The sequence below is a fragment of the Myodes glareolus genome, chromosome 26, assembly GCF_982192425.1.
Source record: "Myodes glareolus chromosome 26, mMyoGla1.1, whole genome shotgun sequence".
Taxonomy (NCBI): domain Eukaryota; kingdom Metazoa; phylum Chordata; class Mammalia; order Rodentia; family Cricetidae; genus Myodes; species Myodes glareolus.
In genome coordinates, this window is record NC_142051.1 from 13,462,975 (window position 1) to 13,487,900 (window position 24,926).

Here is a 24,926-nt window from a genome sequence, read left to right on the forward strand (position 1 = left end):
AAGCAGGTGTAGCTATCCTAATATCTAACAAAATTGGTTTCAAACTAAAATCAGTCAGAAGAGATGAAGAAGGACACTTTATACTCATAACAGGAACAATCCATAAAGATGTAGTCTCAATCCTGACCATCTATGTCTCTAATACAAAAGCACTCACATATGTAAAAGAAACATTATTAAAACTTAAATCACAAACCCTATACACTAATAGTAGATTTCAACACTCCACTCTCGCCAATGGACACGTCAACCAGACAGAAACTTAACAGAGAAATAAGAGTACTTACAGATGTCATGAATCAAAGGGACTCAACAGACATCTATGAAACATTCCACCCAAACACAAAAGAACACACCTTATTTTCAGCACCTCATGGAACCTTCTCTAAAATTGATCACATACTTGGTAACAAAGCAAACCTCCTCAGACACAAAAAAATTGGAGTAACCCCCTGTGTCTTATCAGATCACCATGGATTAAAGTTAGAATTTAACAACTGCCAGGAGCAAAGACCTGTATTTGGTTATAGTGAAGCCATCTTAGTTCATAAGTTAAGTAAGCTATTCACCTCTGTAGGGCAAGTGCTGGACCCAGGAAATAACCCTTATCTATCCCTGTGAGTTAAGAATGCCTGCAGGCTCCAGGCCCCAGAAGTAATTAGCATTCCCCCTGTGAGTTAACATTTACAGACCTTCAGCATTTCCTTATCCCCGGGAAGTCTCCAGATCTGACATTCCAGTTACAACAGTTGCATAGCAACCTACCCACGCACTGCCTTTTCTTATATAATGTGCCTGAGAAAAAATTAAACTTGCAGCTGGATCAGAATACAGACTTGCTGTCTATTTTCTTGTGTTTCTTGTCTCTTCATTTCTCTCCTCCAGGGTTTGGGCTCCTGACTTGTGTCCCCCTGGTTGGGACAAACAACAATACTACTCTCAGAAAGCCTACAAACTTATGAAAATTGAATAGTGAAGTACTGGACCACCCCTGGATCAAGAAAGAAGTAAAGAAAGAAATTAAAGATTTCCTTGAATTCAATGAAAATGAAGGAACAATGTATCCAAACCTATAGGATGCTATGAAAGCAGTGCCAACAGGAAAATTCAAAGCACCAAGTGTCTACATATAGAAAACGAAGAAAGAGCACATTAGTGACTTAAGAGCACACCTGAAAGCTCTAGAACAAAAAGAAGCAGACTCAATCAGGACAAGTAGAAGGCAGGAAATAATCAAATTGAGAGCTGAAATCACCAAAATAGAAACAAAGAAAACAATCCAAAGAATCAATTAAACAAAGAACTGGTTCTTTGAGAAAATCAACAAGATAAACAAACCCTTATCCAAACTAATAAAAAAGGCAGAGAGAGAACATCCCAATGAACAAAATCAGAAATGAAAAGGGAGACAACAAAGACACAGGAAATTCAGAGAATCATTAGATCATACTACAAAAACCTACAGTCCACAAAATTGGAAAATGTAAAAGAAATGAACAATTTTTTAGATAGATACCATACACAAAAATTAAATCAAGACCAGGTAAGCAATTTAAATAGACCTAGAAACTGCAAGGAAATAGAAACTGTCATCAAAAAAACCTCCAAAAAAAAAAAAAAAGCCTTGGGCCAGATGGTTTTAGTGCATAATTCTACCAGACCTTCTGAGAAGAGCGAATACCTACACTTCTCTAGTGTTCCACATAGCAGAAACAGAAGGGTCATCGCCAAACTCTTTTTTATGAGACTACAGCCACCCTGATACCAAAATTACAGAAAGACCCAACTAAGAAAGAGAATTCCAAACCAATCTCACTAATGAACATAGCTGCAAAAATAATCAATAAAATACAGGCAAGCCAAATGCAAGAACACATTAAAAAAATCATCCACCACGATCAAGTCAGCTTCATCCCAGAGATGCAGGACTCGTTCAACATATGAAACTTTATCAATGTAAACCACCGTATAAATAAACTGAAAGAAAAAAGAACCATACGATTATCTCATTGGATGCTGAAAAGCGTTTGACAAAACCAACACCCCTTTCATGATAAAGGTCTTGGAGAGATCAGGGATATAAGGAACATATCTAAATATAATAAAAGCAATATATAGCAAGTCAACCGTCAATATCAAATTAAATGGAGAGAAACTCAAAGCGATTCCACTAAAATCAGAAAAATGACAGGGCTGTTCATTCTCTCCGTATCTCTTCAACATAGTTCTTGAAGTTTTAGCAATAGCAATAAGACATCAAAAGGAGATCAAGGAGATTCAAATTTGAAAGGTAGAACTCAAACTTTCATTATTTGCAGATGATACATTAGTGTACATAAGTGACCCCAAAAACTCTACCAGAGAACTCCTACAGATGATAAATACCTTTGGTGATGTGGCAGGATACAAGATCAACTGAAACAAAAATCAGTAGCTCTCCTATACCCAAAGGATAAAGAAGCTGAGAGAGAAATCAGAGAAACAACACCTTCCATGATAGCCACAAATAATATAAAATATCTTGGGGGTAATACTAACCAAAGAAGTGAAAGACCTATTTGACAAGAACTTTAAGTCTTTGAAGAAAGAAGTTGATGAGAAGATACCAGAAAATGGAAAGATCTTCCATGTTCTTGGATAGATAGAATCAACATAGTAAAAATGACAATCCTACCAAAAACAATCTATAGATTCAATGCAATCCCCATCAAAATCCCAACACAATTCTTCACAAACCTTGAAAGAACAATAATCAACTTCATATGAAAAAAAAACACAGGATAGCCAAAACAATCCTATACAATAAAGAAACTTCTGGAAGCATCACCATATCTGGCATCAAGCTTTATTACAGAGCTACAGTAATGAAAACAGCTTGGTATTCGCATAACAACAGAGAGGTTGACCAATGGAACTGAATCAAAGACCCAGATAATAATCCACACAACTATGAACACCTGGTTTTTGACAAAGAAGCTAAAATTATACAATGAAAAAAGGAAATATCTTCAACAAATGGTGTTGGCATAACATGTAGAAAAATAAAAATAGATCCATATCTATTACCATGCACAAAACTCCAGTCCAAATGGATTAAAGTCTTCAATATAAATCTGACCACACTGAACCTGATAGAAAAGTAGTCTTCCTAAATATAACCCCAGTAGCACAGATAATAAGGGCAGCAATAAATAAATAGGACCTCCTTAAACTGAAAAGTTTCTGTAAAGCAAAAGACATAGTCAATAAGACAAAAAGGCAGCATACTGGGTGGGAAAAGATCTTCACCAAGCCCACATCAGACAAAGGACTAGTCTCGAAAATATATAAAGAACTGAAAAATTAGACATTAAAATTCTAAATAACTCAATTAAAAAATGGGGTATGGAACTAAACAGAGAATTCTCAATAGAAGAATCTCAAATTCCAAAAGATACTTAAGGACATGTTCAACATCCTTAGCCATCAGGGAAATGCAAAACAAAACAACTTTGAGATACCATATTACACCTGTCAGAATGTCTAAAATCAAAAACACTAATGATAGCTTATGCTGGAGAGGATGTGGAGTAAGTGGAACATCCATTGCTGGTGGGAATGCAAAGTTGTGCAACAACTTTGGAAACCAGTGTGGCGGTTTCTCAGAAAATTGGGAGTCAACCTACCTCGGGATTCAGCAATACCACTCTTGGGAAAATGCCCAAAAGATGCTCAATCATACTACAAAAGCATTTGTTCAACTATGTTCATAGCAGCATTATTTGTATAGCCAGAACCTGGAAACAACCTAGATGCCCCTCAACGGAAGAATGGATAAAGAAAGTGTGGCACATTTACACATTAGAGTACTACTCAGTGGTAAAAGCCAATGACATCTTGAATTTTGCACGCAAATTGAAGGAGTTAGAAAACACTATCCTGAGTGAGGTAACCCAGACCCAAAAGATGAATAAGGTATGTACTCACTCATAAGTGGATACCAGCTTCAAACAAAGTACATTGTGCCTACAGTTCATGATCCTAGAGAGGTTAAGTAATAAGGTGAATCCAAAGAAATATATATATATATATATACCTGGAAATTGGAAACAGGCAAGACCACTTGATAATATTGGGAGCATGGGGATGGGAGGGTAGAAAAAAAAAGGAGGAGAGAAGAGGAGGGTTGAGAACTTGAGGAAATGGGATAGTTGATATGGAAGAAGGACAGAGATGAGAGCAAGGAAAGAGATATCTTGATTGAAGGAGCCATTATAGGCTTAGCAGAAACCTGGGTCTAGAAAAATTCCCAGGAATCCACAAGGATGACCGACTAAGACCCTAAGCAATAGAGGAGAGGGGGCCTGATCTTGACTTGCCCTGTAGTCAGACTAATGAATATCTTAAATATCACCATAGATCCTTCATCTAGCAACTTATGGATATAGAGGCAGAGACCCACATCAGAGCACTGGACTGAGCTCCCAATTTCCAGGTGAAGAGTGGAAGGAATGAGAATATGAGCAAAAAAGTCAAGAGCATGAATGGTTTACCCACTGAAATAGTTTACCTGAGCTAATAGGAGCTCACCAGCTCCAGCCAGACTGGGAAGTAACAAGCATAGGACCAAACTAGTCCCTCTGAATGTTGTTGATAGTTGAATTGCTGGGGCAGACTGAGGGGCTACTGGGGTGACACCAGGATTTATCACTGCTGCATGCACTGGCTTTTTAGGATCCTATTTTCTTTGGAAGTATACCTTGCTCAACATAGATATAGTAGGGAGGGGCCTTGGACCTTCCCCAAAGCAATGTGCCTTATACTCTTTGAGGGTTGGATGGGGGTGGGGTGGGAGGGTATGTGGAGGGAATGAGAGGAGGGAGTGGGAACTTGGATTGGTATTTTTTTAAAAAATCTAATAAATTAAAATAAATAAATAAATAAATAAAATAGGAGATCAGGTACTATTCTCCCCACCCCAACCAATGCCTCTTACCTTTACCCTCTAAATAGCAGGGCCCCTTTATACTAATTCTTGTAAATCCCATAGCTGCCAAGCTCAAGGTCCTCCCTCACTAGATTCACCTGTCTCATCTTAAACCTTTTACTCTTTCAGCTCAAGATACTCTCTCACATGTGGTAACTCAAACAGAGCCTTGCTCCCTTATGTTCCAGAAGACACTAAGATCTGGAACTTTTCTTCTAGTTTCAGAAGAATAAAACTCTCATCACCATACTCAACTCTTCTGTGCCCAAAACTCCATATACTCTACCCCTTCCTCTTTCTCCTATCTACTTTACCAATTTCTCTATAACTCCAATGTCATACATAAATTTCCAGTTAACCACTCAGCTGTTATTACAGGGACCATCATTACACATAGAGCTGGAGGTACAAGGACTGCCAAAAGCCCAGGTGGTAAGAAACAAAGAATTTGGGGACATTCTCAGCCCCAGATTAAAAAAAAACCCTCACAAAACAGACTTTAACATAACAGGTTTATACACTGTCTGCAGCAGTGTCTCCTGGATGTTAAGGTAATACCATGATGCTAAAGAGAACATGTGTCATAATATTTGCTTCAGGTAAAACATTGAGGGATCTAATAATTCCCCTTTCTAATAATTCCCCCTTCTTTCCTTCCCTCCTCCCCACCATCTTCTATTCCAACACTATACTATCATAATCATAGCTTTTAATATGTCTAAAATTTATTTCTTTTCAAACATTTTTCATAAGCTCCAGGGAGCCAATTGGACCTATCTAAATGAACCAGACTTGCCCAGAATAAGTATCATTTAGTTCCTTCCTTATCATTCCTGGTCTTAGGAAACCCTGGGAAATTCCTTCCTCCCCAAGCTTTCATTTTAGGACTCTCCTTCCTTACTCACCAGGATCTAAAAATTTCCAGACATAATTTTCTGCCTTTCCAGCATCTAGTGAGGTCCAAGCTGCCAGTCAGAGCCAGAAAAAATATGAAAGTAATCAGTCACCCTAGGATGTGGTCAAGCACCTCAACTCTCTGACATCCGCAAAATCAGCAGGAAGCAGTTACAAGAAACCCGATAACAACACATTCCCACCCCTTAAAGACCTCAAACTCCCAAAAGGTTATAATAAACAAAAGGGTGGAATGTTATGATTTTAGCCAGTTAGCATGGCTGGCACTTCCGGGTTCCAGGGCCATGCATGTGCAGAGAATCCTCAGGTAAAAATACCTAGCTGCCCCGGGGGCCTTAAAAGACCCTGCAAGACCCACGTGTGGCATGGTTGCATCGCCTGCGTATGACACAGCTACGTAAGCCCTTGTGCATTTGCGTGAGCTTCATCATCTGTGTATGATGTAGCTACATCATACCCCTGTGCACATGTGCTAGGCAGCCTTTAAAAGCTGGATGCGCCACCTTTAGCTCTCTCTTTCTGCACAGTGACTTCACGAGCCCTGTGCACGTCTCCTCTAATAAACTCCTAAGCAGGTTTGTTGTGTGTTTCATACTTCCTTCTCACTCACACCAGGTAATTTCACTTTGGTTATCTGGCCATGACTGGCATAGCTGGGTCTTTCCTTTTGGTTTTATTGCTATATTTTTAGTTTTTTTTTTTGAGAAACTTCCACAGTGATTTCCAAAAACGCTGTACCAGTTGACACCCTCAGGAAGAGTGAATAAGGGTTTCCATTTTACTACACCTACTCCAGTGTGTGTTACTATTTGTTTTATTTTAATCTTTATTATTTTTTCATAATATATATATATGTTTTACTTTTTACTGATTTTTGTCAATTTCAGATCATGCACCCAATCCTACTCATCTCCCATCCCTCTATATCTACCCACTGCCCTTGAAACCTTCCCTCCAAAAGAAAACAAACAAACAAACAAACATCACACAGTATACCCTTTTGCCTGAACAGATTTAATTGGAAATGTTCACTGCCAATGAGTCATTGGACAGTTTTGAGGCCTCTGGCTTTTAATACACTATCAATACTGGATCATCACCAGGACTCTTCTCAGATATCCTGTTGTTGCCCTGTGTTGTGGAGATTCTGTAGCTTTGCTTCTGTAGGACCAGCCCCTTCACATGCTCTAGTAGTTCTTACATGGGGTGGATGTTGGGGTGGGCCAACTAAAAGCCCTGCATTTGGACCTGGGTGGTAGCTTAGTTGATCGGCCTTCCCGCTCTCTGATGTCTTTGCTACAGGGCCAGCTCTTCCTCTTTGCTTAGGTAAGGGATGGGACCAGCTCTCGTACCTGTTACCTGTTGGAGCTGGCAAGGGGTAGGACCAGCTTTCCCACGGTGCTCACTCCTCTCCCCACCCATGCCACCAGGGCCGGTTGTCCAGCACTGCCCCAGCTCACCTGAGTACTGCAACATGCAAGTTCAAGGTCAACTCTCCCAAACTTCCCAGGTGAGGGGTGGACCAACTCCTGTCCTCAGGGTGGGCTATCCTGCACCACACCATCAGGGCCAGCGCTACTGTGCTGCTGAGGTGCCGGACGACTGAGTGGACAGCCAGTCTGGCTCGGGATCAGCTCACTTACCCTTGCTGCCTTTTGAGCCAGCTCTCCTACAAGGCCTGAGGAAAGGGTGGGGCCAGCTGGCATTCTCATGGCCAGCTCTTCCCAACTCCTTCCAGATCCTTCCCATCTCCTTTTCAACCCAACTTGATGTTCTTTCATTTTCTTCCCACCTCCTTGCCTCTAAAATAACCCCCCTCAAGTGACAAAGCCCCCTCAAAACAAAAAAGAGAGAATCAAAATAAACACATATTAAAGAAATGCCCCCTGTTCCCAAACCCACCAGCCCCCAATCCAACCTCAAAAACTCATTTCCCCTTCCCAGTGAGTTCCGTGTATTTCCCTTTAATTCCTCTTTGGGTTTAAAACCTGTCTGGGTTTGAAGATCAGGGCAAGACTATGTTTTACTTTACAGCTAATATCCACTTATAAGTGAGAACATATCATTTGTTGCAGGGAGTGGCGCCCCTTGTTACAACAGCTCTAGGTTACCTCACTCAGGATGATTTTTTTAAAGTTCCATTCATTTTTCCTGCAAATATCAAGATGCCATTGTTTTTAACAGTTGACTAATACTCCGTTGTGCAAATGTATCACATTGTCTTTACCCGTTCTTCAGTTTAGGGACATCTAGGTTGTTTTCAGGTTCTGGCTTTTTACAAATAATGTTACTAAGAATATAGTTGAGCAAGTGTCCTTGTCATATGATTGTGCATCCTTTGGGTGTATGTCCAAGAGTAGTATAGCTGGGTTTTGAGGTAGTTTGATTCCAGGTTTTCTGAGAAACTGCCATATTGATTTCTAAAGTGACTGTACAAGTTTGTACTCCTGCCAGCAGTGGAGGAGTGTTCCCCTTGCTCCACATCCTCTCTAGCATAACAGAAAGTACAGAATCACCTACCTTAGCCTTCCAAGTGCTGAGATTAAAGGCATGCACCTCCACCACCTGGTCCCAACCTTAATCTTAACCAACCATCAATTTAATAAATTATTGTACAAGTCTCCTTGGGTATCTCATTGATATAAAAGGATGGATTTTTTTCTAGACAACTTGACAAAAATGACATCCATCTCTCAGTATTAACTGAAAGCAAACAGGATAGGAAAGCTGTAGAATATTTTTGTACAGTAATATCTGTATTTGTAGAATATGCAAAATGCAATAAAATATAAACAAAATACAATAACTGAGTCTGTGATTGTGTTTATGTGATACTTAGAAACAATTTGATTTGTTATAGTATCTCTTCTTTTAACTAATCAAAGGGTTTGAAGGAAATGCAAGGGTAAGGAGAGGATAGGTCCCCGTACACTGCCGTGGCTCTGGATCTTTTATTGTGGAGCACATATCAACCTTGACATTAAAAAATAAAAATCAAGGAAAAGATATAATCCTAACTTTTGGAGATATTAAAGTAATTTTTTAATTTTAGTTCTCTCTTCTGTTCTGCACTGGCAGAATTTACTAATTAGTAAAATATCACTAAGAGTGTCAATGAGGAGCCCATTGTAGAACAGGTTAGTCCTGAGTTTAATCCCAAGTGAACTGAGAAAGAATCATCTCCTGAGCATAGACTGAGTCCATGCCCTTATTAGGAAAATTGCTTGACCAAAGGGAAGCCAGGCCGAGTGTTATCAGTTGGTTGGTCCACTTTTTCTAGGTCTCTCTATAGTGTTTGGTTTTCAAGAAAGAGGAGTCAAGGCATCACCACACACGTCTTGAACTTCTGTGTGCATCCTTCTGTTCTTTAGCTGAGTGTATCCGGGATTTATACTCTGGCCAGATAAGGTAAGGCTGTATTTATGTTTGTGCAGATTTCAAACACTAAGGCTGTTAGCAATTTCACAAGCAACTCAGTGTGAAGTATTGAATGTGAACAGGGTTCAGTGTAAAATTTAGTCAAGAGCGACCTGAATGAGAAAAACTTTTGGAGAATATTATTAATATGTTTAATTTTGTGTTTTAAGTGGCAGAAATTAAGTCATGTCTGTGGACTGTAGGGTTTTATAACTAACTTGTATTATCATATATACTAAACTGTATCACATTTGTGAAGAAATGAATTTTTATCTATCGTTGTAAGATTTACTATACTGGAAAAATGCAAGGATTCCCAAATTATCACTTAAATACATTTATTATGATTAATATTGAATTTTATTATATTTTAAAATATCATGTAAACCATATAACAGTTATCTGTCCATTTTGGTGACAGAATGATGAAAAATATATGTTTCTTCCTAAGGAGAAAAACCAGAGACTCAGGACTAAGACAGAAGAAGGTGGACAGTGCCCATTTTCAGCTTTAGGGCTTCTCCCTTGCTGCCTGCCTAGAAAGAAGCCCATACACTGTGATAACCACACAGGCTGTGCTGTCTGTTAGCTCTCAGGAGGGAGTAGCACTGATAGGAGATTACAGTGTGGAGGATGTGGTTTGATGAAGTAAATAATACAGATATTTTTATTTATTCTGTTGATTCTTTGAGAAGGGAGGCACTATTATACTTTGACGTAAAAAAATCTTCTGCATGAGTTCCTTTTTGTCCTCAAGAATGTTTAAAGATAAGACCACAATGTAAACGTAGTAAAAAGATGTTGAAATGCTTTAAGTGACTCAGAATTCACAGAAAGTAGTTACTGACCTCTGGCTCTGTTTAAATTATTTTTCCTTGTTATTGTTTTAATTCCCACAAGTTAAGACCTACATTTTGTTATAATAATAGAAAATCTAGTCTCATTTCTTGTGGAGGCCCAAAAATGTGAGCCTATTTTTATCTTGTCTGAAGGTCAGAGGGTTTCAGCTCACTCAAAGTTTTTGACAACAAGTATGGTTAAACATCCTGAGCTAAGGTGTGGTATCTTGTGTTTTGGGCATTAAGTTGGCCCATACCGATCCATCCACTCCACCCTGCCTAATGGTCAGGAAATTCAAGCATAATTCTGCTCCTTCTTTTGAAATAGGTGGTTTGACCTAGGGAGTGATTGCCTTCAGGATACTTGGTCTAAGTTAGTTCACTGCCTAAACAACAAAATGCTTTTCTCATGGATTAATGTCTTGATGGCTCTAAATATTGAAGGAAGTAACTATTCCAATTGTCCTTTGTACCGTGTTAAAGCAGCCTTTTGTCTTCTTCCACCTGTCATATTGGGTTATAAAAGGGTATGGAAAATTAAAGGCAGGCGAATTTCAGTATTCATTGGAACTCCCTCTTGGTACTATTCTGTATTTTTTTGTTTTATTATTTTCACTTGTGATTTTGTTCTCTTTCCTTGTTTTTCTAGCTCACATTCCCCTACCCTGGTAAGTGGTATTTTTGTTGAAGCTGGTCTCTGACAATTTCAGTGTTCACAAACACATTTGTTTTTCTGGTCATTTTAAAATAACACATATTAAGTTTGAAAGTAACCATGACAGCATTTAGGTGTAGTAAACATGATTAAGTGCTCAGTATCTATCAATAAATTATAGAAGTTTGGAAAATAATATTATAGTTGATATTAAAAATCACATATTCAGTTATGAAAGCATATGATGTATGAAACCAGAAAGCAATGTTTTATATTGGAAATGAAGACAATATTAAAGCACTGTTGCAGAAATCTATAGTTTAAAAGTACTCTACACATAGAAATTATGACTGTATGTAAAGGTTTTGTGTATAATTGTTGAAGGGAGCTTTATAACCCATTTAAAAATGTTTTCTTTCAACAAGATGTTTTTGTTGTTTAATAGGAATGAAAAGATATTGCTTCATTTCAGTGGATATAGTAATGTCAATATTTAAACTTTAATTCTTCAACAATAAATTTACACTTTGATTTTTATCAATAGATTCTATGAACAAAAATCATTATGAGAAACCACTCTATGATTACAGAGTTTGTGCTCTTGGGCATTTCAGACACACCAGAGCTTCAGGCTGTAATTTTTTTCTTTTTATTCATTGCTTACATATTAAGTGTGTGTGGAAACCTAACCATCATCACCCTCACCTTGCTTGACTCTCAGTTAAAGACGCCTATGTATTTCTTTCTCCGGAATTTCTCCTTCTTAGAAATTATATTCACCAGTGTTTCCATTCCTAGATTTTTGGAGTCAATAGCTACTCAAGTCAAGACAATCTCTTACAACAACTGTTTTGCGCAGTTATTTTTCTTCATCTCCATGGGAGTGTCTGAGTTCTTTCTTCTAACCGCTATGTCTTATGATCGCTATGTCGCCATTTGCAAGCCACTGCATTACACCACCATCATGAGTCAGAAGGTTTGTGCCTTTCTCGTCCTCACCTCATGGCTGGGAGGGTTTCTGACCATCTTCCCACTGCTCATGCTATTCCTCAAGTTAGATTTCTGTGCTTCGAATGTCATCGACCACTTCTGCTGTGACTACTTCCCCATTTTACAGCTGTCATGCTCAGATACGTGGTTTTTAGAAACAATTGGCTTTTATTTTGCCTTTATCACTCTGTTGTTCACACTGGCCCTAGTGATTCTGTCATACATCTGCATCATCAGCACCATTCTGAGGTTCCCATCTGCCAGTCAGAGGAAAAAGGCTTTCTCCACCTGTTCCTCTCACATGATTGTCATCTCCATCTCGTACGGAAGCTGCATCTTCATGTACGTCAAACCTTCTGCCAATGAAAGGGCATCGCTGACCAAAGGGGTGGCTGTTCTCAACACTTCAATTGCTCCCATGTTGAACCCTTTTATTTACACTTTGAGAAATCAACAAGTAAAGCAAGCCTTCAAGGATTTGATTAATAAAGCAATGTTTCATAGAAATAAATGAAAGCCATTGTTAATATGAATATCATTGTACCTTTTCAAAATAGGATGAATGAAACTTTACAGTATGAGCTAATTGATTTCATCTTTTAAAATAAGTATTTTGTGTGTTTGGGTGTTTTGCCTGTCTGTATACCTGTGTACCTATTGCAAGCCTGATACCCACAGAGACCAGAGGAGGGCATTGGGTTCCTTGGAAGTAGAGCTACAGATGGTTGTGAGACACCATGTGGGTTCTAGGTGATTGTACTCAGAAAGGACAGCAATAACTTTTAATCTATGAATCATCTCTCCATTCCCTCAACCTTCTTTTTAATTTTAAAGTTACTATGTCCTGTTTTCCATGAAACCTGTGTGGTTATTATCCAACATTTCATCTGCATTGGAACATTCCATCCTGGAGGATGTGGGATCGCTGTAAAATGTTATGGAACGTTTGATAGCCATCATTATTGTGGAGTAAGAATCTGTTTTTTGTTGCTGTATCTCTCAACAAAAGTATGATGCTAATGGTAAAATGCATTCACACTTATTATTTACTTTTTATTTTCTTCTCCATTTCATTGGTCACAGTTTTTCAATCTTCCCTTTCTAACCTTGATACAAATGTTATTATGTTTTATATTAATTTAGATTGTACATCCTATTATGGCTATTCCTTTTTGTGTGTCCATTTTGGATGGTTGCATATTTGGGAGTTTGTACATGTGTGTGTGTGAACATGCGTGCCTGTGTATGGAGGTCAGAGGTCAGTGCTGGCTGTCCCCTACTCACTCTTGCCTTGTTCCTTTGAGGCGAGATAACTCACTGAACCTGGAGTTCAGCTAGGTTTGCCATCAACAAGTCCCAGTGATCCACTTGTTGATATGTCCTTCAGTTCTGGGGTTATAGACACTCATGGGATTATGCTCAGATTTTATGTGGTTACTTACAGCCAACCTCTTCACCTCCTGATTGTGCATCAAACACTCTTATCTACTGAGACATCTCTCCATGCCCATTTCACTACAAATTTTCAGTACCTAGGATATTTGCCTGTACCTGTAGAATAATACTTCTTAATATTTTTAACTGAAATAGTACTATATCACTTCTCCTTCCCTTTCTTCCCTCCAGATACTCCTAGACATTCTCTCTCAGACCACTCCAATGACTCCTCTTAAGTTTTAGCCTCATTTTCTTTGATTACATATATGTATATATACATATATATATACATACATATATGTGTGTTTATGTATGAATATATATAAGTAGAACCTGGTGAGTCCATTTTTGTTGTTTATGTGTTCAAGGCTGATCTGTCATCTGAACCACCAATATGGGAACATCCCCGGAGATCCTAATTATCCTTCTTCCATCAGTCAGTAGTAAGATGTCCAGAGCATGGCACTTTACCTCAATTTTCCTATTACTTCCTGTCTCATCTTTCTTAATGTACCTTTACTAGGTTACTGTATACTGGGGAAAAGGGAATAGTCAGACTCTTCAGGGACCATTGTTGTCTCTAGAGTGACATTGATTCTTGGAGATTTCAGATAGCCTTATGGCCTTCCAGTGAAAGTAAGTGCTTATGGCACTCAGGGGATCTATTTGGATTTTTATTCCAGGACCAAAACACAGATAGTACAGTGTGTCCCAAAACTCAGCTTGTCATTATTTTCCAAGTCCTAGAATGCATAATTGGGGTAGACACGCTCAAAGATTGAAGGAATCACCACATTCTGTTCCATGACTGATAGAGTGAGTGTTATTAAGATCAGAATGTTTAAATGGAAGCCATTATAGCTTGCTATCCCTTGGGAAAACAATGAAGAGACAACATGACTTTCCTTCCTGCTCCCTAGGCTGACCAAGACTAAACCTGGAGTCCTCAGGGTCTTGTAAAGATGACACTGTTGGATGGAACCCTCTCTCTTTTAACTCCCTAGGATCCTAAAGATCCTGTTTTTCTTTCACAGTGTACCCACTGTGCATCTTTTCCAGATAGAGTCCTCTTCTTTCTCCTCTTTAGATGCCCAAGATCCCATTTGTTCTTAACAGGACTTCATATTGATCACAGTGCTGTTTAGGGATTCTTTTTCCCTCTCTCCAGGCCTCACTGGATCCTGTGTGTCTTTCCCCAGATTGCATGTGTAGGAGGAGGGCCTGCTTGTTTGTTCTGATCACCAGGCTAGGTTAGCCCCAAAATAACCACACAGAAATTGTATTCATTAAATCACTGCTTGTCCCATTAGCTCTAGCTTCTTATTGACTAACTCTTACTTATTAATTTAACTTATTTCTATTAATCTGTATATCACCACGAGGTCATGGCCTACCAGCAAAGTCTCAGCATGTCTGCCTCCAGCAGCAGATCTATGGCTTCTCTGACTCTGCCCTTCTTTCTCCCAGCATTCAGTTCTGTCTTCCCCACCTACCTAAATTCTACCCTGTCAACAGGCCAAGGCAGTTTCTTTATTCATTAACCAACAAAAGCAACACATAGACAGAAACACTTCCTGCACCATGCATGCATATTAATTTCTTTCTCTGTTGCTGTTACAAATCACATAACCAAAAGTAGATTAGTTCTAGAGGGTAAAGAGTATATTATAGCTGGGAGACATGACAGCAGGCAGGCAGGCATGGTGGTCTAAGCAGTTAGCTGAGAACTCACATAGTCTACCATGTGAATGACAGAGATTACGATCTCTGGATCTCTGGAAGTAGGGAAAAGCCATATACTCTCAAATGCATCCTCCAGCAAGGCTTCACTTCCGAAACCTTCCAGACAGTGCTACCAACTAGAGACTCAGTTGGTAAATACCTAACCACTTGAACATTAGCACACCATGCTAACCATGCTTTCAGGTAGGGTCCTCACCTTTTTTTCTCTCATCCACCCAAGACCACACCCAAATTTTCTAGCATCCCACCCTACCCACAGTACCAGGTTGGTCCTTTCTTATTCTCCTGCCTAGGCCACTGAGACCTAGCCTGTCTTTTAGTGATTCTGCAAAGACTGGTAGGACCCCTCTCTTTTCTCCTCCCTAGGCTGCAGAAGATTGCCTTTCCCAGATCTCGTGCTGATCATGCTATACTGCTGGATAGGGTCCTCTCTTTTCTTTTCCCTAGGCTGTGCATGACCCCATTTTCCTTCACCCAGGACCCCGTACTCGTTAATACTGTCAATTCTCTAGGCAGTACCCAGCTCTCATGGTTGGCTCTGAGGAAGAGGCCAGACATGGCTTCACTCTTAGTTCTAGACATCTTTGACACAGGATATTTTCTATGCACCTTGTCCATATAGCTTACCCCAGTGGGAGAACTGCTTCCCACAGATATTTCCCCTGGGGATAAACTGAAGATACTCAGCCCACCACCCTACCTTAGAACTATCTGTAGATGTATACGTGGGTGATAAGAGGCTTACTTCACTCTGTCCCACTCGCTTGGGATTCATCTAAACTGCCCAGACCACTATACACCATCTGGACTCTCTCTAGTTGTCCCTGTGGCTCTGGATAGACCTGTTCTCTTCAGCTTAATTTCCTCTGGACTTTATAAAAGATCCCAGTCCATTGCTTCACTTTGGGGCACAACTGAGTTGACTTAAAATCTTATCAAAAGACACAATCAATAACTTAACTCCAGATGTCCAGACCACATAGCAAAAAAGGAAGTAATATGAAAATCCAAGAAAATGGGTTCCCATCAAGGATCATTAGTTCCATAGTCTTTCCTGGGATCTCACACTGTCCACAGGACCAGGTCAGCCCTGTTAGAAGTCCTTGTAATCATAGATAAATACTAGGGGAACCAGGACTGCTAAACATTTCTCTCTGTGTGAACATGTGTGTCCCTTCATCTATATGTGTATCTTGTAGTTTTTATTTTTAGCTTTTTGTTCCATTTGTTTTTTTTTGTCTTGCCATATTATGGTTTGTTAGCTTTTATCTTATCTTATTATTATTGTTATTTATTTTTTAGGTGCATGTTTTTACGCTAATGAAAAAGAAAAAAGAAAGGGGGTGGATTAAGGTTGTTGAGGAAGTGAGAAGATCTGAAAGAAGTTGGGAAGGGGAAACCATAATCAGAATATTTGTATGAAAAATATCTATTTTCAATAAAAATATAATAAGATAGGAAATTAAACTCGCATTCATTGTACTACAAGGTGCTATGTAGTTTTCTTGGGAAAAGTCAAAAAAGTTTTAAAAAGCTGCAAACCATGTAAAGTACAATAATGATCAGTGTTGCAAGAAACAATCATAGATGCAATAGTGGCATGGATGATAGAGGGGTAAACACTTTCTGATTGAACTTATGGGTCACGCCACAGAATTAAATGCATGCTTGATAAAGTATATCTAACTAAAAACCCATGGATGCAGAGTTCATAGGCCCTGCTGTTCTGCTAAATGGAGATTAGCATTAAACGGTCTTATAGATTTGTATCTTTCTATCACTGCTCTCAACTTCATCAGATTAGTTTCTTAGTGGTTAATTCATGAGCTCAGAACTTGGTCAGGAAAGACTAGACTGAAAAGTTGTCTCTTTTGGCAAGATAGAACCATTGCATTTTGGAACTTACAGCATCTGAATTGGCCTGCACAGAACTTGTATAAGATCATTCAGTCGCATTACAGAGGGAAGGTACGGAAGCTGTCTTCGTCATTTTTCAATTGCTGTGGTCAAACACAATGATCAAGGTAACTAGCTTAAAAGGAGAAACATTTATTTGGGCTTATGGTTCCAGAGGGGTACAAGTCCATCACCATCTCAGTGGGGAAGCATTCAATTGACAATTGAAGAAGAAGCTGAGAACACTCATTTTAAACCAGAAACCAGTTGAAAGGCAGAAGGAGGGAGAAGATGAGCAAGGAAGTCAGGACCGTGAGGAGTTGGTCCACCAGCTGAGGAAGTGTGCCTGTTCTAATGGGAGCTCACCAAATCCAGCTGGACCGGGTCTGAATGAGAATGTGATCAAACCAGACTCTCTGATTGTGGCTGACAATAGGGGCTGACTGAGAAGCCATTGATAAAGGCACTGGGACTTGTTTTTACGGCATGTTCTGGCTTTTTGGGACCCTAGTCTATATGGATGCACAGCTCCCTTGGCCTGGATGTAGTGGGGAGGGCCTTGGACTTCCCACAGGGCAGGGTTTCCTGTCCTCTCTCAAGCTGGGAGGGAGAGAGAGGAGGGGGTGTGGGGAAGCGGGAGGGGATTGGGAGGAGGGAAGGAAGTATAAATATTTGAATAGAAAAAAAAAAGAAAAAAAGATACAGAAAGTGACCTCGGAATAGCTCATGGGATTTGAAATCTCAAAGCCTGTCTTTAGTCACACACTTCCTCCAGCAAGCCCACACTTCCTATGTGTGTTTCCTGAACAGGTGAATCATCAGGAGAGCAAATGTTCAGATGCCCAATAGTAAAGGAAATACCATACAAACTCTCACAGTCTACCCCCTGACACCCATGAGCCTGTGGCCATACTTTGATGCAAAATGCATTCAGTCCAACTTCAAAAGCCTCTTAAAGTCTCAACACTACTCAATTGTCCCAAGACCAAAGTCTATTCTGAAACTCAAGGGAATTCCCTAACTATAATTCCATGTAAAATAAAATATAAGCTACATTCTTTTAACCTACAGCAGCATGGAATATATGGTACCACTCCAAAATGAAGGAATGGATCATAGTGAGGAAATATTGGACCAAAACCATACCAAAACCCAGCAAGGCAAAAGCTAAATCCTGTAGCTCATCATCCAGTGCCAAAAGGTTTCAGTAGTTCTACCCTAACAGCTTTGGGACCCACAACATACATTTTTCTGTTAGGCTGGTTCCACTCCCCGTATGCAGCTTTCCTTGGCGGACATTTCATGGTTCTGGTCTCTCCAACATCTTAGGGTCCCCAATGCAATGCAGGTTTTACTTCCACAGTTCCACACAGTGGTCTCTTTGGGCCTTTGTTTAGGGATGCCCCTGCTGCACATGGCCTGACTTCATTGGCTCTGTTAGGCAGGTGGCCTGGTATGAAGCTTGTGTCCTTTGACTCACATTTGCTACAGCCTTTTCCCTTTCTAGGATCAGAAAGTTCTCAGGAATTTTCCTTATACAAATTGGAAGCTTAGGTGGATGGGGTCTTTATTCCAGTGCAGATGAGGCCTCTTCTTAATCTCTTTATTTCTCTTATCACAACCCTTGGCTGAAATATTGATTCCTGGTAGTCTTTTCCTCCTAAATTATACATTTGTATTTATTTCTTCCCCATGTTTCCTTTTTACTGTAGCTCTGTTTAAGATCTGTCAATAATAACCAAGAAGTTGGTGCTCGTGTTAAAGTTCCTAAACGAAGAGAGATGGGAACATATGATGCCTGCTGAGAAATATGCAGGTAACGAGTGGTACCAGCCCAAGAGAAAGTTTGTATGGGATCCTGACGGTGCTGCTGTAGTGATGGAGTTTCTAAAATCTTTAGGTCTTACATCATGCCACCACAAGCTCTTGACACTGAGATATTAATTACAAGATTAAATGTTTGTTCTTTTTGGCTTAGCCTTGTTTTCTATGCTCATTCTTCCATTTTACTTATTTGTACACAATGTATATGTGTGTACATTGATGTGAAATATTCCATATTTGAATGAGAATATTAACTTTGTGCTATTGTGTGTTTGTTATAGCTAGTAAGTAGCGGCTAAGATTGTTTAAAAGTTTGAAACATTGGTGAAATGAACAAATCTCTTTGGTACATCCACCAAAATTCACCAATGAAAGCAGTTATCTGCATACCACGGTCTACTGAAGAATTTGAGTGTGTAGATAAGTGTGTAAGAAGTACAGCTCTAAGATCAGTGTTACATTGAGTGCTACCAAACTTTAAAGACGAAATTTTACAGGATGTGATGTGAACTCCTTTTTCATAAAATGGAGTAGTGAGGATATTGAAACCCAGAAGAAGAATGTGCACTTACTTAATTTATTCTTCAACAGTTTAATATATTTATATATTTTGGTCATATTCTTCTTATCAACCTTTCTTACCCCTCTCACTCTTTCAACAAACTTCTTCTCAAGATTAGCCCCTCTATTTTCATATTTCTTTTATAGCCTATTGATTTTAATTAGGGACACTCCTACACCACAGATGGAAGGTTATTTACTAGGATATGGATAGCAAGCTAAGGGCTACACCATTGAAGAAAATCACCCCCTATCCTCCAGTAGCCACTACCAGCCTGTGGTTCCTCAGGCCTCCCAAACATGATCTTGTGTTTGTCTTGAGTCATCAAACACAACTGATGTGATCTCATTAATGCATTTTTGCAAACTAAAGTACAATATTATTTTTAAAAGTATTTAAGTAATTTGAAGTCACTCATGCTATTCTATTCTGGCAGAGTTACTAATGTATAAAATGTGAATCTAACTTTAATCTCAACCAACAATAAATCACTTAAGTCTTCTTGGCATCCAAAGCAATTGTTGCAGAAGGATGAATTTTATTTTTAGGTAATTTGCCAAGGAAAGACACCCATTTCGCAGTGTTAACTGAAAAAAAAAAAACAAGATTTGAAAGGAAAACAGTAGAACATTTTGTGCAATAGATTCTCACAATGTCTGTATTTATAGAATATATAAAATACAATAAAATATAAACAAATACAATACAATAACTGAGTCTGTGGTTGTGTTTGTGTGATACATAGAAACAATTTGATTTGTTATAATTTGTCTTCTTTTGACTAATCAAAAGGTTTGAAGAAAATACAAGGGAAAAGTAAAGATAGGTTCTTTGTACATTGCTGTGGTTCTGGATCTCATATTGTGGAGCACATATGAATCCTGATATAAAAAATAAAAAACAAAGATAAGAAACAATCCTAACTTTTGAAGATACTAAAATAATGCTTTCTTTAAGTACTTTATTCTGCTTTGCATGGGCAGAATTTACTAATTAGTAAAATATTAGTAAGAGTTTCAAAGAAGAACTCATTGTCGGACAGGTTAGTTCTGAGTTTAACTAATCCCAAATGAATAGAGGAAGAATTATCTCCTGAGCGTAGACTGAGTCCATGCCCTTATTAGGAAAATTGCTTGACCAAAGGGAAGCCAGGTCGAGTGTTATCAGTTGATTGGTACACTTTTTCTAGGTCTCTCTGTATTGTTTGGTTTTCAAGAAAGAGGTGTCACGACATCACCACGTATGTTGAGCTTCTGTGTGCATCCTTCTGTTCTTTAGCTGAGAGTATCCGGGATTTATACTCTGATCAGAGAAGGTAAGGCTGTATTTATGCTTGTTCAGATTTCAATCTTTATCTTATCCAGAGACCTTAAACATGCTATACCTTCTGCTGTCTTAAAACAGTATCAGTTTCTCCATGTTCTTAAAGAGTTGCATGGATGACAATATTATGTTTCGGACACGGATCACAGCATACTCAGTTTCTGTGAAATGATAAAAGAAATTAAAGATAGTTTTATTTTTATTTCTCAGTGAGACTTTAGCAATATCGCCAGAAATTCAACATGTACTTGTTTTACATGGCAGTTTTCTGTGTATTACACAGAGGCAATAATGACCTGAATGACAAAACATCTTCTGGAGAATAATATTAATATGCTTAATTTTCTCTTTAAATGGCAGAAATTAAGTCATGACTGACCACTGTAAGGTTTTATACATGACTGGTATTACCTTAAGTACCAAACAGTATGTCTCACATTTGTGAGCAAGTGCATTTTCATCTATCGTCAAAAGCTTTACTACACTGAAAAAACGAAAAAACATCAAATTATTAAATATATCTATTACTATTGCATTTTATTATATTTTATATGTCATGTAAGCCATATAACAGTTACCTCTCAGTTTTGAGAGGTATATATATGTATTCCTAAATAGGAAAACCACAGAGATTCAAAAGACAAGACAGAAAAAGATGGACTGTACTCATTTTCAGCTTTAGGGCTTCTCCCTCGCTGACTCCTTGCCTAGAACGTAGCCCATACACTGTGATAACCACACAGGCTGTGCTGTCTGTTAGCTCTCAGGAGAGAGTAGGACTGATGGGAGATTACAGTGTGGAGGATGAGGTTTGATGAAGTAAATCCTGTAGAAAATTTAATTTATTCTGTCGATTCTTTGAGAAGGGAGGCACTATTATGCTTTGAGATAAAAGATCTTCTGTATGAGCAATTTTTTCCTTAAGAAAGTTTAAAGATAAGACCACAAAGTAAACTTAGTAAAAAGAAGATGTTGAAATGCTTTAAGTGACTCAGAATTCACAGAAAGTTGTTACTGACCCCTGGATCTGTTTAAATTATTTTTCTTAGCCTATAATCTTTTTGTTTTTGATTCTTTTAGACTGGGTCTTTCTGTAGAGCCTGGAACTTACTCTGTAGAGCAGGCTGGCTGGAAGTCACAGCGATCCCTTACTGTTTCCCAAGTGTTGGAATTAATGGTGTATGCCACTACCGCCTGCTACCTGGCCCATGTTTTAATTCTCACAAAACAAGAATTCATTTGTTTTTTATAATAAAAGAAAGTCTAGTCCCATGTTTATGTTTGCAAACACATTTGTTTTGCTGGCCCTTTTAAGAAACACATTTATGAAGGTTGAAAATAACCCTGATACATTTGAGTTTAGTAAAAATTACTGATCACTCATTTTCTACAAACAAACTGTAGAGGTTTGAAGTAATATTAGAATTGAAATTAAATGTTATATATTCAGTCCTGAAAGCATACAATAGTGAAACCAGAAACCAGTGCTTCATATTAAAAATGAAGATACTACTAAATATTGCTAAACAAATCTACAATGGTACACTATACACAGAAATGACTGAATGTAAAGTCTTTGCATAGAATGGTTGAAAGGGAGCTTTATGTATTTATCTATATGTTTTATTTTAACAAGATATTTTCTGTTTAATAGGAATGAAAAGATATTGCTTAATTTATTTGAATATAGTAATATCAATATTTAAGCTTTAATTCTCTAACATTAAATTTATGCTTCATTTTTTTAAAATCAATAGATTTTGTGGACAATAAATCAGCATGAGAAACCACTCTATGATTACAGAGTTTGTGCTCTTGGGAATATCAGATACACCAGAACTGCAGGTTGTAATTTTTTTCTCTTTATTCATTGCTTACATATTAAGTGTGTGTGGAAACCTATCCATCATCACCCTCACCTTGCTTGACTCTCGCTTAAAGACTCCTATGTATTTCTTCCTCCAGAATTTCTCATTCTTAGAAATTATGTTCACCAGTGTTTCTGTCCCTAGATTTCTGAGGTCAATAATTACGAAAGTTAAGAGCATTTCCTACAACAACTGTTTTGCTCAGTTATTTTTCTTCATCTCCATGGGAGTGTCTGAGTTCTTTCTTCTAACTGCTATGTCCTATGACCGCTATGTCGCCATCTGCAAGCCACTGCATTACACGGTCATCATGAGTCAGAAAGTCTGTGCCCTTCTTGTCCTATCCTCATGGCTGGTAGGATTTCTGATGATCTTTCCATTAATCATGCTATTCCTCCAGTTAGATTTCTGTACTTCCAATGTCATTGATCACTTCTGCTGTGACTACTTCCCCATTTTACGACTCTCCTGCTCAGACACAAGGCTTTTAGAGGCACTTGGCCTTTATGTTGCCTCTATCACTCTGCTTTTCACACTGGTCCTAGTGATTCTGTCATACGTCTACATCATCAGCACCATTCTGAAATTCCCATCTGCCAGCCAGAGGAAAAAGGCTTTCTCCACCTGCTCCTCTCACATGATTGTCATCTCCATCTCGTACGGAAGCTGCATCTTCATGTACGTCAAACCTTCTGCCAATGAAAGGGCATCGCTGACCAAAGGAGTGGCTGTTCTCAACACTTCAATTGCTCCCATGTTGAACCCTTTTATTTACACATTGAGAAATCAACAAGTAAAACAAGCTTTCAAGGATTTGATTAAGAAAGTAATGTTTAATAGAAACAAATGAAGGCATTTGTTAACATTAATAACATTGTACCTTTTCAAAATAGGAGGGACGAAACTTTACAGTATGAGCTAATTGGTTCCATGTTTTTAACTAACTAAGTATGGGTGTTTTGCTTGTCTGTGTCCCTGTTGCAAGACTGGTACCCATAGAGACCAGAAAATGGCACTGGTTTCCCTAGAAGTAGAGTTACACATGGTTGTGAGCCACCTTGTGGTTCTGAGAATTGCACCAGTGTACTCAGAAAGGACAGCAATAACTTTTAACCTATGAGCCATTTCTCCATTCCATCAACATTCTTTTTAATGTTAAAGTTACTATGTCCTGTTTTCCATGAAACCTGTGTGGTTATTGTCCAACATTTCATCTACATTGGAACATTCTATCCTGGAGAACGTGGGATCGCTGTAAAATGTTATGGGACATTTGATAGTCATCATTATTGTGGAGTAAGAATCTGTTTTTTGTTGCTGTCTCTGTCAACAAACGATGACACTAATGGTAAAGTGCATTTACACTTGGTACTATTTCCTCTTTATTATTTTCTTCTTAATTTCATTGGGTGGAGTTTCTCAATCTTTCTTTTCTTACTTTGATACAAATATGTATTATGTTTATATTCTTTTTGATTGTATATATATTCTCTCATGGCTATGTATGTATATCCTTTTTGTGTATGTATTTGGGGTGGTGTGCATATGTAGGAGTTTGTGTGCATATGTGTGAAGGTGCATGCCTGTATATATGGATGCCAGAGGACAGTATTGAGTGATAGAGAGTAAGAGTGTCTATCACTCTTGCCTTTTCAACTGAGGCAGGATCTCTCACTGAACCTGGAGTTCAGCTAGACCACAGACAAGCCACAGTGACCAACTTACTTCTGTTCCCTTCAGTTCCTGGGTCACAGGCATGCTTGGGACTGTGCTCAGATTTTCTGTGGCTACTGATACCCAAACTTTGCTCCTCCCAATTGTGTAGCAAGCACTCTTTTTTCCTTACTTTATTCATTCATTCATTTATTTATTTAATTTTCCTGGCTTTTAATTTTTTTATTACTTTATAAATAATACCAATCAAAATTTCCACTTCCCTCCCACTACCTCACTTATCTTCCCCCCTCTCGCTCCAGTATTAAGAGAGGGCAGGGTACCCTGCCCTGTGGGAAGTCCAAGGCCCTCCCCCATCCATCCAGGCTGGGAAGGTATACATCCAACTAGAATAGAATCTCCAAAAGCCAGTACATGCAGTAGAGACAAATCCCAGTACCACCATCATTGTCTTCTTAGTCATCCCCCTTTGTCAGCAACATTCAGAGAGTCCAGTTTGATCAAAAGCTTGTTCAGTTCCAGTCTAGTTGGATTTGGTGAGCTCCCATTAGAACAGACACACTGACTCAGTGGGTGGACCAACGCCTCGTGGTACTGACTTCCTTGCTCATCTTCTCCCTCCTTCCACTCTTCAACTGGACCTTTTGAGCTCAATCCAGTGCTCCCATGTGGGTCTCTGTCTCTATTTCCATCCGTTGCTGGACAAAGGTTCTATGGTGATATTCAAGAGAGTCATAAGTCTGACTATGGAACAAGTCAATTCAGGCACCCTCTCCTCCACTGCCCAGGGTCCGAGCTGGGGTCATCCCCGTGGACT

The 24,926-nt window shown here is 38.8% G+C and overlaps 2 protein-coding genes across 2 annotated transcripts; both read left to right on the top strand.

Annotated features, from left to right (window-relative positions):
* Positions 1–11,357: 11,357 nt before the first annotated feature.
* LOC125389811 (olfactory receptor 6C3-like) lies at positions 11,358–12,296 on the top strand. The gene has a single exon (XM_048418483.3). The coding sequence runs from the start codon at positions 11,358–11,360 to the stop codon at positions 12,294–12,296; it is 939 nt and encodes a 312-aa protein (XP_048274440.3).
* Positions 12,297–22,322: 10,026 nt separating this feature from the next.
* LOC125389819 (olfactory receptor 6C3-like) lies at positions 22,323–23,285 on the top strand. The gene has a single exon (XM_048418495.3). It carries the CDS (start codon positions 22,347–22,349, stop codon positions 23,283–23,285), a length of 939 nt encoding a protein of 312 aa, XP_048274452.3. The 5' UTR covers positions 22,323–22,346.
* Positions 23,286–24,926: the final 1,641 nt, after the last annotated feature.

Coding starts and splice junctions, on each gene's coding strand:
- LOC125389811 (XM_048418483.3), top strand. CDS start 11,358: ATGAGAAACCACTCTATGATTACAGAGTTTGTGCTCTTGGGCATTTCA.
- LOC125389819 (XM_048418495.3), top strand. CDS start 22,347: ATGAGAAACCACTCTATGATTACAGAGTTTGTGCTCTTGGGAATATCA.